Source organism: Cherax quadricarinatus, chromosome 88 (assembly GCF_038502225.1).
Source record: "Cherax quadricarinatus isolate ZL_2023a chromosome 88, ASM3850222v1, whole genome shotgun sequence".
Lineage (NCBI taxonomy): Eukaryota > Metazoa > Arthropoda > Malacostraca > Decapoda > Parastacidae > Cherax > Cherax quadricarinatus.
In genome coordinates this window covers 17,373,572-17,387,063 of record NC_091379.1, presented here as the reverse complement: position 1 = coordinate 17,387,063, position 13,492 = coordinate 17,373,572, and the positions used below count along the sequence as shown (strand labels likewise).

General features: G+C 38.4%; 1 protein-coding gene across 1 annotated transcript in view; it reads left to right on the top strand.

Annotated features, from left to right (window-relative positions):
- LOC128698628 (glutamic acid-rich protein) overlaps positions 1–13,492 on the top strand; it is a 144,591-nt gene that overhangs the window by 111,732 nt on the left and 19,367 nt on the right. Inside the window, exons 14-15 of the mRNA XM_070104015.1 lie at positions 4,952–5,091; positions 9,370–9,567. Of these exons, the coding sequence (XP_069960116.1) occupies positions 4,952–5,091; positions 9,370–9,567 (338 nt within the window). The remainder of the gene's footprint in view (positions 1–4,951; positions 5,092–9,369; positions 9,568–13,492) is intronic.

The following is a 13,492-nucleotide window of genomic DNA, read 5'->3' as shown; positions in this document are numbered from 1 at the left end:
TATGTCACTCTCATACAGTGCTTGGTCTGGTAGTTATATTTGTACAGTGTTTATATTGGTACAGTGGTTGTAATCCATCACTCTCACTCCCAGTCTTTTTTTTTCCTCGCCAATTTTTTTTCTTGGTTGTTGCTTACCAAATTCATATATTTTGGTATATGGTACTTTGGACTTGAGTCCTGGAAATGGGGAGTACAATGCCTGCACTTTAACCCTTGGTTTAGAAAGACACGTAAGCAAACACTATAACATATTTATTAGAAAACGTTTCGGTCCTGGGACCTTGATCACTTCTAACAATGTTAGAAGTGATCAAGGTCCCAGGACCGAAACGTTTTCTAATAAATATGTTATAGTGTTTGCTTACGTGTCTTTCTAAACCAACTTGTCGGTATTTATTACCAAGGTTTATACCAACTGTCCAAACAGATCTATGTTCACATGCATAGTGCTCCAAAAGTAGATCTACGTTTTTTACATATTTTCAAATATGTATAAAAAAAACATGTAGATCAAAGTTTTTTTACACATTTTCAAATGTAAACAAACAAAAAGAAGATCTACATTTTTTTACATACTTTCAAATGTTGAAAAAATGTAGATCTATGTTTGGACAGTTTAAGGGTTAAGGAAGGGTTTAGGATATTGGCAGTTTGGAGGGACGTGAAGAGTGATAGTGATAGTTTTGAATGATGATGAAATTTTTTTTTCTTTTTGGAGTTTTCTTTCATTTTGGGTTACCCTGCCTCACTGGGAAACAGCCGATGTGTTAAAAAAAAAAAAAAGGTAGTTTGGTGTAGGTATTGTTACTTCCTATATCTGTTAAGTACAAAGTGGTCAAGAAATGTGGATTTGTATACAGTATTACAATTTATTTTACATTTGTTCTGAGTTTGATGTATAATATGGAGAAAACTTTCCCCAAAAAAGTGAACCCCTGGGCATCTTAATGAGTCAGTAATTGAGATATTGCTGCAACCATTATATTTCTCTCTCTTGCGGTAATTGTAATAAAAATTAATTATAAAGTTTTGAAGATGTAATAATTTTGTCAGGTGAGTGTTGACCATTCACCCTCATCTTCACATTACTCTACATTAAGCATTTTAATTAAAAGTACAGTGGACCCCCGGATTATGTCATCATCGGAATTTGTAATAATTGGAATAAGTAATGTTTTCTCGTCAAAATATTGGCTCGGTGATCGTCATTGAACTTGGTATTAGTCATTCGTTCCGAACGCGTCCGCACGGCCCGACGCACCATTTACAGCCAGCGTTCTATTGGTTATCAGCCAGCGAGGACGATCCCACACGTTTGTATGATATATTTTGTATTATTCCATTCTCTCTAGTGCTTGCAACTGCTAAATAAGCCACCATGGGCCCAAAGAAAGCTTCTAGTGCCGGCCCTTTGGTAAAGAGGGTGAGAAGCACTATAGAATTCAAGAAAGACATGAAAGTGAAGTATGTATTGCAGAGCTGGTCAGGTTGTATAACAAACCCCATACAACCATCGCTTTTATCGTGGCCAAGAGAAAGGCAATCAAGGAAGCTGTTGTTGCGAAAGGTGCAAACATGCTTACAAAACAGAGATCGCAAATACTGGAAGATGTAGAGACTTCGTTGTTGGTGTGGGTCAATGAGAAACAATTATCAGGAGATAGTGTTATGCAGTCAATTTGTGAAAAGGCAAGGCAGTTTCATGAAGATCTTGTAAAGAAAATGCCTGGAGCTAGTGCTGATATTGTTGAATTTAAGACCAGCAAAGGCTGGTTTGAGAGATTTAACCCTTTCAGGGTCCAGAGGTCAAATTTCAGTGTGCATCACTGTCCAAGAATTTTCAAAAAAATAATTTTGTTATTTTTTCTTTTGAAATGGTAGAGAATCCTTTTCTGAAAGTAATAAAACAAAAAGTACGAAATTTGGTGGAAAACTGACGAAATTATGCTCTCGCGAATTTTGATGTGTCAGCGATATTTACGCATCAGCGATTTTGCCCACTTTGACTCTCATTTTAGGCCGATTACATTATTCCAGTCGACCAAATTCTTAGTTATTTCAGTAGTTTTACTTCTATTCTATCGATTGAGCACAAGAAATTGCCAAATAAACTGTTTCAACTACAAAATAATGTGATTCGAAATTGGTAATTTGGCCAATTTAGTGCAAAGTTCAAAATATTCCAATTTCAAAATAGGGTCCAGAATAAACAATGCAGACATTCCTGGCACTAAACTAACATTTTCTCTGTTCATTAGTTACATTTTTCAGGCTTTACAAATGAATTCCATTTTGATTTTTTATTCACATAATGAATTTTTATTCAAACCAAAAAGTAGAAGATTTACTATTATGCAATATTGTAATAATTGTATAAATAATATCGCCACATTTGTGAATGTATATTAGACCCACCAACTGTCATATATTAGACTTGTGAGGTCATTTGTTTACTCTTGAACATCGACAAAAATTTAACATTTTTACTATTTTGAGCTCAATTTCAAGCCATTTCCAATACTAAAACCAATCAAAATCATCTATATTTCTGTAATATATCTTCCATTCTCTCAAATGAGACCAAGAAATCGCAAATACAACCGTTAAAAACATACAAAAAAACACTGCAAAGTCTGTTTTAATTGAAAATTGTCTAAGTTTTTTTTTCTCTCATTTTGCACTGTGTGGTGCAGGATTTATGTGGTGCACACATACCACATAGATGTATTCTCTCATATCTAGGCCCAAATATACTTCTCACAACTTATCAGAGGGAGCTGAGCTCATGGTGTAGATCTACGGTTTGGACCCTCAATTCTTAACCTTGAAAGGGTTAAGAATCGTAGTGGCATACACAGTGCGATAAGGCATGGTGAGGCTGCCAGTTCTGACAAAAAAGCGGCTGAAAAATATGTTCAGGACTTCAAGAGGTACATAAAGGCTGAAAAATTCAAACCCCAACAATTGTTCAAGTGTGACGAAACAGGCCTCTTTAGGAAGAAAATGTCAAAGAAGACCTACATTACTCAGGAGGAAAAGGCACTGCCAGGACACAAACCTATGAAACACAGGCTAACTCTCATGTTATGTGGTAATGCTAGTGTGGATATCACTGGTGTATCACTCTGAAAATCCCAAAGTGTTCAAGAAAATGTGTCATCAAGAGTAAATTGTGTGTGATGTGGAAGGCAAACAGTAAGGCATGGGTCGTGAGGGACATTTTTCCTTGATTGGTTTAATGACATGTTTGGCCCCAGTGTGAAGAAATACCTCCTGGAAAATAAATTGGAACTCAAGTGCCTCCTGTTAATAGACAGTGCTCCTGCTCATCCTCCAGACTTGGAAGAGCAAATGGCACAGGAGTTTCATATCATCAAAGTGAAGTTCTTGCCTCCTAATACCACTCCTCTTCTCCAGCCCATTGACCAGCAGGTCATTTCAAATTTCAAAAAAATGTACACCAAAGCAGTGTTTCAAAAGTGCTTTAAAGTGACCTCAGACACTGAATTGACCCTAAGAGAGTTCTGGAAAGATCACTTCAGTATCTTCCATTGCATAAACCTTATAGGTAAGGCTTGGGAGGGAGTAACTTCCAGGACTTTGAACTCTGCCTGGAGAAAATTGTGGCCAGAATGTGTACAAGAGAGGGATTTTGAAGGGTTTGGGGCTGACCCTGAGGAGCCTATGCCAGTTGTGGAAAGTATTGTGGCATTGGGGAATTCCATGGAGTTGGATGCGAGTTTCGAGGATGTGGAAGAGTTGATGGAGGACCACGATGAAGAGCTAACCACTACAGAGTTGCAAGAGCTTCATCTGCAACAGCAATAGACCACGACTCAGGAAATTGCTGTAGAGGAGGAGGAAGAGAGATGGAGGGAGGTGCCTCCTTCAAAGATTAAGGACATTTGTACAATGTGGATGAAGGTGCAAACATTTATGGATGAACGTCACCCTGACAAAGCTGTTGCAGGCTGTGTTGGCAATATTATGTACAATGACATTGTTGTGTCCCATTTTAGGGAAGTTTTAAAGAAACGCCAGATACAGACCTTTCCAGAACACTTTTTTGGGTGACGGGTCCAGTGACTCTCAAGCTGGTCCCAGTAGCATGAAAAAACAAAGAAGGGAAGTAACCCCGGAAAAGAACTTGGTGCCTGAAGTCTTTACAGAAAGGGATTCCCCTTCCTAAAAGTAGTACACCTCTATCCTCTTCCCTCCTACTGTCTCATCACCTATCAATAAGTCTTCAATAAAGGTAAGTGTCATATTAGTATTGTTTTATTCTGCATGTCTCATGTGCTGTTGGACTGTGAGCAAAGTAACATTTATGAAGGGATTCAGGGAAACCGGCAGGCCGGACTTGAGTCCTGGAGATGGGAAGTACAGTGCCTGCACTCTGAAGGAGGGGTGTTAATGTTGCAGTTTAAAAACTGTAGTGTAAAGCACCCTTCTGGCAAGACAGTGATGGAGTGAATGATGGTGAAAGTTTTTCTTTTTCGGGCCACCCTGCCTTGGTGGGAATCGGCCAGTGTGATAATAATAAAAAAAAATTATTCTGCATGTCTCATTGTTTATGTGTAGGGAAATGTGTATTTCATGTAAAAAAAAATATTTTTTTTTTAATACTTTTGGGTGTTGGGAACAGATTAATTGGATTTCCATTGTTTCTCATGGGGAAAATTAATTTGGAATTTGTCAGATTCGGGTTTAGTCGCTCTCTCTGGAACGGATTAATTACTAAAACGGGGTCCACTGTATATAATTTTTGCTTTGATTGCTTGACAAATTAATAAGATCAAGAGAATATTTCTGTTGTGTCTGAATGAAAGTCTTTTTGAGTGTTGATCCTTTGTTTTTCAATATAAAGTACATAACATGTCTCTGATAAAATTAATTTTGTGTTTTCATATTGTTTGGCAGGTTTTTTCAAATTCCATTTGATGTTTCAGGTGTGAACTTCCTTTACAAAGAGAAAGAGTATCGCTGTGATTTGTGCCGTAGTCATTTGAGAAATCCAGAGCACGCAGAGTACCACTTCCGCTGCATTGATCACTACTACACCTTGTGTCGCAATCTCACTGAAGAAGAGGTGTGTGCTTCGTATAATGTACTCATCACTTGGCTACATTACAATATATTAATACAATAATATTTTATACCTCTCAAATAAACTCAAATGTTACTCAAATATTGAAGAAGACCTAACAGTTTCTTATACTAGTTAATCTTAAATGTTTTTGGTACTGCACATTCACTCTGTCATGACATGTAGTAACTTGGTAAACATTGACCATTCAGTTAGATGTATCCTTGTTTAGTGTGAGGTGTGAGTATACACTTTGTGTATGTCTTCTGCGAGAGGACTGGGGGGGAGCGGGCTGTCTCAGTTTGATGGCTCATTTGATTTGTGATGTCTGTACACTTCTGGCAAGACCGACTGTTAAATGAGTGAAGGTGAATGTGTTTCCTTTTTTTTTTTTTTTTCTTATGTGTGGGGGTGGCATCACCCTGCTTCAGAAGATGACTAATGTTTTGAAAAGAAGGTTCTTAATAGCTCTTATTCCTGTAATATTTCTTTTTCAGTGTAAGAGATCCAAGTCCAAGGTACTGGAGTGATGATCCCCAGAACAATTAGCAGATACATAACTTGTTCATGTTCAGCCTGTGAAATAAAATTGGTAGTGTCATTACCTGGTAATACTTTACCATAGGGGGTAGGGGGTGTGTAGAGCAAGTGTTTGCAGTGAAACATATAGGCAAATAATATTTAGATAAGGGTAAAGAGGTTTTTGTGGCATTTATGGATTTGGAAAAGGCGTATGATAGGGTGGATAGGGGGCAATGTGGCAGATGTTGCAAATGTATGGAATAGGTAGGCTATTTAAAGCAGTGAAGAGTCTTTATGAGAATAGTGAGGCTCAGATTTTTGTATGTAGGCAAGAGGGAGATTATTTCCCAGTAAAAGTAGGCCTTAGACAAGGATGTGTGATGTCACAATGGTTGTTCAATATATTTATAGATGTAGTTATAAGAGAAGTGAGTGCTTGGGTGTTGGCAGGAGGTGTGGAGTTAAAAGATAACGAATCACACACAAAGTGGGAGTTGTCACAGCTGCTCTTTGCTGATGACACTGTGCTCTTGGGAGATTCTGAAGAGAAGTTGCAGAGATTGGTGGATGAATTTGGTAGGGTGTGCAAAAGAAGAAAATTAAAGGTGAATACAGGAAAGAGTAAGGTTATGAGGATAACAAAAAGATTAGGTGATGAAAGATTGAATATCAGATTGGAGGGAGAGAGTATGGAGGAGGTGAACGTATTCAGATATTTGGGAGTGGACGTGTCAGCGGATGGGTCTATGAAAGATGAGGTGAATCATAGAATTGATGAGGGAAAAAGAGTGAGTGGTGCACTTAGGAGTCTGTGGAGACAAAGAACTTTGTCCTTGGAGGCAAAGAGGGGAATGTATGAGAGTATAGTTTTACCAACGCTCTTATATGGGTGTGAAGCGTGGGTGATGAATGTTGCAGCGAGGAGAAGGCTGGAGGCAGTGGAGATGTCATGTCTGAGGGCAATGTGTGGTGTAAATATAATGCAGAGAATTCGTAGTTTGGAAGTTAGGAGGAGGAGCGGGATTACCAAAACTGTTGTCCAGAGGGCTGAGGAAGGGTTGTTGAGGTGGTTCGGACATGTAGAGAGAATGGAGCGAAACAGAATGACTTCAAGAGTGTATCAGTCTGTAGTGGAAGGAAGGCGGGGTAGGGGTCGGCCTAGGAAGGGTTGGAGGGAGGGGGTAAAGGAGGTTTTGTGTGCGAGGGGCTTGGACTTCCAGCAGGCATGCGTGAGCGTGTTTGATAGGAGTGAATGGAGACAAATGGTTTTTAATACTTGACGTGCTGTTGGAGTGTGAGCAAAGTAACATTTATGAAGGGATTCAGGGAAACCGGCAGGCCGGACTTGAGTCCTGGAGATGGGAAGTACAGTGCCTGCACTCTGAAGGAGGGGTGTTAATGTTGCAGTTTAAAAACTGTAGTGTAAAGCACCCTTCTGGCAAGACAGTGATGGAGTGAATGATGGTGAAAGTTTTTCTTTTTCGGGCCACCCTGCCTTGGTGGGAATCGGCCGGTGTGATAATAAAAAAAAAAAAAAAAAGAATCTAACACAAAGTGGGAGTTGTTACAGTTGCTCTTTGCTGATGATACTGTGCTTTTTGGAGATTCTGAAGAGAAGTTGCAAAGGTTGATGGATGAATTTGGTAGGGTATGTAAAAGAAGGAAATTAAAAGTGAATATAGAAAAGAGTAAGGTGATGAGGATAAAAAAATTAGGTAACGGAAGATTGGATATCAGATTGGAAGGAGAGAGTAGGAGGAGGTGAATGTATTCAAATACTTGGGAGTGGACATGTCAGTAGATGGGTCTATGAAAGATAAGGTAAATTATAGAATTGATGAGGGGAGAAAGGTGAGTGGTGCACTGAGTCTATGGAGACAAAGAACTTTATCTATGAAAGCAAAGTGGGCAGTGTATGAGAGTATAGTTATACCAATGGTCTTGTGTGGGTGTGAGACATGAGTTGTGAATGTTGCAACAAGGAGAATGCTGGAGGCAGTGGATATGTCATGTCTGAGGGCAATGTGTGGTGTGAATATAATGTAGAGAATCCATAGTTTGGAGATTAGGAGGAGGTGTGGGATTACCAAAATTATTGTCCAGAGGGCTGAGGAGGGGTTATTGAGATGGTTTGGACATGTAGAGAGGGTTGAATGAAATAGAATGACTTCTAGAGTGTATATATTTGTAGTGGAGGGAAGGCGGGTTAGGGGTCGGCCTAGGAAAGGGGCTTGGACTTCCAGCAAGCATGTGTGAGCATGTTACTTAGGAGCAAATGGAGACAAATGGTTTTTAGGACTTGATGTGCTGTTGGAGTGTAAGCAAGGTAACATGAAGGGATTCAGGGAAACCGGCAGGCCGGACTTGATTCCTGGAGATGGGAAGTATAGTGCCTGCACTCTGAAGGAGGGGTGTTAATGTTCCAGTTTTATAACTAGTGGAAGCATGCCTCTGGTAAGACAGTAATGGAATGAATGATGATGAAAGTTTTTTTGTTTGTTCTTTTTCGGGCCACCCTGCCTTGGTGGGAAACGGCCGGTGTGTTAATAAAAAAAAAATACCATCAGTCAGGATGTCATATCAACCAGGCTGTAGGGCAGCAGGCCACTAGCAGTAACAACCTGATTTACCAGGCAAATACCAGATGAGCCTGGCCCATTGCCAGGCTCATGGCTTTTGGAGTAGAAAAATTCTCATCAAAAGTACAGGCTCTCCTCACTTAGCGATGTACTTGCTTACCGATGACTCGGACTTACAACAAGCTGTCTGACCAGTATGAATACCTAAATAATGTATATTAGAGTTAACCCTTAAATGGTCCAAACAGATCGACGTTCAAATTCGTAGTGCTACAAAAGTAGATCTACTTTTTTTTACATATTTTCAAATGAAACAAAAAAAAAGTAGATAAAAGTTTTTTTAAACGTTTTCAAATGTAAAACAAAAAAGATTACATTTTTTTACATTCAGATGTTGAAAAAACGTATATATACGTTTGGACCATTTAAGGGTTAATTTCCTCTATTTTGTTTATTACAATATACAGTACACTACTGTATAAACATTTAAAAATATACTAAAAATGTTATAAATGTTGGAAGGGTGACATTAAAGCAGTATCAAAGATGGTTGACATAAACCTACTGCCATTATAGTATGCTCCTCATTTAGTTACGAATTCGTTTACCGACTCGGTATTAAGAGCAGAACTCCGTCGTTAAGTGAGGAGAGGCTGTACTGTGAAACTTAAGATGATATTTTGGTCCATTCTGGTCCCTTATCAGTTCATGACTTGGTAGTGGCCCAGCATACAGTGAAATGTCATCTAAAGATTGATTTCAGTTTGTTGGTTAGTTGCTAATCTTCTTGCAGTAAACCTTTTGTTTAATGGACTTTAAGAAATATAAAACATAACCTAATGGGTTAATCAATTTGGAAACAACGGACGAAGTCCATTAGTTACAGAATTGTCCATTTATTATTACAATCACGATAAAACATCTCTATATCTATCACAAATTGTGATTACTAGCCAGCTCTTCCCCCATTTAGTCTGTTATATGAAGGGTTTGCTGCAAATCTTATTTCACAATATGTTATAGGTGTTTATCTAAACTTTCAAAGATTATTCATTAATACAACAAGCCAGAGTCACTATTTTTCTTTTCTAAGCTTTGGGTTCAATACAGGAAGTTCATGGAAAAAATTTTACAAATGTTAAGATGTGGTTTTTATATTGATAATGTGTTTTACTTGCAGGAAAAGAAAGAACTGGAAAGAAAGAAATTAGAAGAAGCTAACAAAGAGCAGGATGAATCAAAGAGTAAAGAAAACAACGGTGATGAAAATGACAACTGTGAGGATATGAATAACATGGAGACTGTGGATGAAGCTCTGGAAGATGCTGACATGGATACCCATGTGCAGGTCTCTGCTGATGGTGGTGCTGCTACTGAGGTTGGAAATGTTGCTGTATAGTTTGAGTTTTGTACAGGGTGCTACACAAGTTGCTTTACTGAGGAGAATCACTTTTATATTTATTTTGCTGCACTGACTTGGCAAACATTATGCTGGGTGTGCTAGTGAGTCTACTACTGTACTGTTTAGCAGAAATTGACCACGTTGGAGGACATTGAGAAATTTCTGTAGTAACTGGTAAACATTATTCCTTCTAAAGTGAATGTTGTTATTCTCAGAAAAGTAATTTATGCGACACTCAATAGCTGTTGCACTGAAGATTTAGAAAGACATATGGGAGGGTTGATAAAGGGAAGCACTGTGACAGGCATTACAGACCTGTATAATAGTTGCTTTGTTACTAAATGTTGTAGATAAGTTTTATAAGAGTGAGGCTATATAATATAGAACTGTTTTACATTAAAAGTAGGCCTTAGGGACATCTGATGTCACTGTGGTGGTTTAATATAAATGCAAGTATTTGGGAGAAGTTTGTACTTCAAAGTTTATGAAACTGATAAAAAGTCAGTTATCCAGTTATGAAAGTTGCACTTTGCTAAAGAGACGGTGCTTTTGGGAGATTCTGAAGAGAAGTTGCAGAACTTTGGAGTACAGGTTCGTCATCACAAATCCGGCATCATCGAGACCTGTAGTGTGCCGGATTATCGAGTTTGCTGGATTACAGAGTGGTTAGGTTAGAATACACTCAGTAAAATTAACGAACTTGACTTACACAAAGTTCATTAAACATGGGCAAAAATTGGACATTTTTGCTACTTTGAGTTCAATTTGAAGGTACTTTTTGTTGTGAAATCAATCAAAATCATATCTATTTCTGTAATATTTCTTGCATTCTATCAAATGAGGCTACAAAAATGAAAATACAACCATAAAAACTATACGAAAATGTACCGCAAAGAGGCGGCTAATGGCTGAGAAGTGAACTCTCTTATATATTGTCCGTTTTTTTTTTTTTTTTTCATTTTTTGGTGTACATTAAGAAGCTTTTTTCCATCATAAATTTCCCAAGTTTCAATAAGATAGCCCAACAAACAACTGAGAGAAAAAAGTATATACCAAAAATTATGTATGGAAAGCCCAAGCCAGGTACTGGAAATAAGCTACTTTGTCTGACTGTTTTGGGTTACCCTAGGTTCTCTATACATACACTTCTATGTATGATATTCTATGTAACTGTATTTGTGTATACCTGAATAAACTTACCTATTTATTTACTTCTATTCTGTCGGCTGAGTACAAGAAACTGCTCATTCACCCATTTCAACTACCCAATAAAGTGGTTAGAAAATGGCAATTTGGCCAATTTCATACACATTTCAACAGATGCCAGTTTCAAAATAGAGTTCAGAATAAACAATGCAGACATTCCTGGCACTAAAATAGCATTTTCTCTGTTCATTAATCATTGCTCCTCTTATATAACTCTTGCTTACCATTTGGAATTTTTATTCACACAAAAAATAAAAGATTTACTGTTTTGCAGGCTACTGCATTATTGTAATAATTGTTTAAATAATGTCAACTCATTCTTGACTGCGTATTGGAATTTGGACTGGCAGGTGCATGCGTATTAGACAGTGACATTATTTGTTTACTCTTGGAGATCGCTAATGAATGGAACATTTCTGCTACTTTGAGCTCAATTTCAAGGTACTTTTCGTCGTGAAAGCAATCAAAATCATATCTCTTTCTTCCATTCTATCAAATGAGACCAAAAAAACGAGAATACATCCATAAAAACCATACACAAATATACTGCTATGTGGCTACTAATGACTGAGAAGTGAACTCTGTTATTTATTGTCTGATTTCCTTCATTTTTGGTATACATTAAGAAGCATCTTTCCATCATACATTGCCCAAGTTTCAGTAAGATAACCCAACAAACAACTGAGAGAAAAAAAATAATAATTATAATAATAATAATATATTACAAGTATGTACATGTACATGGTATACAGGCCTAGATGATATCAGTGACATACTACTATATTGAAGAACATCAAAATGGTATACAATACCGACAGGTTGGTAGGTAAGACACATAGGCAACAGTTAGGCAACTTTATTCCGAAACGTTTCGCCTACACAGTAAGCTTCTTCAGTCGAATACAGAAAGTAGGCAGGAAGAGTAGAGATGTGAAGACGATGTAATCAGTCCATCACCCTTGAAGTCGTAGAATTTGAGGTAGTCAGTCCCTCGGCCTGGAGAAGTTCAGTTCCATAGTCAGATAGTTCCTGACTATGGAACTGAACTTCTCCAGGCCGAGGGACTGACAACCTCAAATTCTACGACTTCAAGGGTGATGGACTGATTACATCGTCTTCACATCTCTACTCTTCCTGCCTACTTTCTGTATTCGACTGAAGAAGCCTACTGTGTAGGCGAAACGTTTCGGAATAAAGTTGCCTAACTGTTGCCTATGTGTCTTACCTACCTACTACTATATTAGAAAGCCCCTTCTTATGCTAAGCATTTCAGGCAAATTAGGTCAGTGTCCCAGGATAACACCCACATCAGTCCACTAACACCCAGGTACCCGTTTATTGATGGGTGAACATAGACATCAGGTGTAAAGAAACACACCCCATGTTTCTACCCCGGCTGAGAATTGAATATTTACCAAAAATCATATATGGCTAGCCCAAGCTAGGTATTAGAAATAAGCCACTTTGTCTGACTTTTTTGGGTTAATCCTAGGTTCTCTACACATGCTGCTATGTGTGATAATCAGTGTAGAGAAAATGGCTTTTTTGTTTCAGTTTTATGGTGCAGTATGAGTGTATATCACAGTTAGCCCTGTGCTATACTCCGTTTTCACTAATATAAGTCCCCAAGACAGGGATAGGAGAAAGGTACTTGTATCCCATATCCTCTTCATACCTCCGTCAAATTGCTCAGTATTATGCCAAATGTTATTTATTCTGGAGTGTTTAACATGTTTTTATGTTACTTATATTGTTTATTATGTCATATTAGATCAGTTGTGATAGGCAGATAAGCCGTAGTGTTGATATTAGCGTAATAATAAAGCACATTCCCCTGCATCATGAGACTGAGCTCATCGCGACCGACAGTGTCTTCAAAGCCACCTTATCCTTAACCCTTTGATTGTTTTGGCCGTATATGTACATCTTATGAGCCAATGTTTCGGACGTATATATTTTTTTTTTTTTCAACAAGTCGGCCGTCTCCCACCGAGACAGGGTGACCCAAAAAAGAAAGAAAATCCCCCAAAAAAGAAAATACTTTCATCATCATTCAAACATTATCACTGTTTTTGCAGAGGTGCTCAGAATACACAGTTTAGAAGCATACACATATAAAGATACACAACATATCCCTCCAAACTGCCAATATCCCAAACCCCTCCTTTAAAGTGCAGGCATTGTACTTCCCATTTCCAGGACTCAAGTCCAACTATATGAAAATAACCGGTTTCCCTGAATCCCTTCACTAAATATTACCCTGCTCACACTCCAACAGATCGTCAGGTCCCAAGTACCATTCGTCTCCATTCACTCCTATCTAACACGCTCACACATGCTTGCTGGAAGTCCAAGCCCCTTGCCCACAAAACCTCCTTTACCCCCTCTCTCCAACCCTTTCGAGGACGACCCCTACCCCGCCTTCCTTCCCCTATAGATTTATATGCTTTCCATATCATTCTACTTTGATCCATTCTCTCTAAATGACCAAACCACCTCAACAACCCCTCTTCTGCCCTCTGGCTAATACTTTTATTAACTCCACACCTTTTCCTAATTTCCACACTCCGAATTTTCTGCATAATATTTACACCACACATTGCCCTTAAACAGGACATCTCCACTGCCTCCAACCGCCTCCTCGCTGCTGCATTTACCACCCAAGCTTCACACCCATATAAGAGTGTTGGTACTA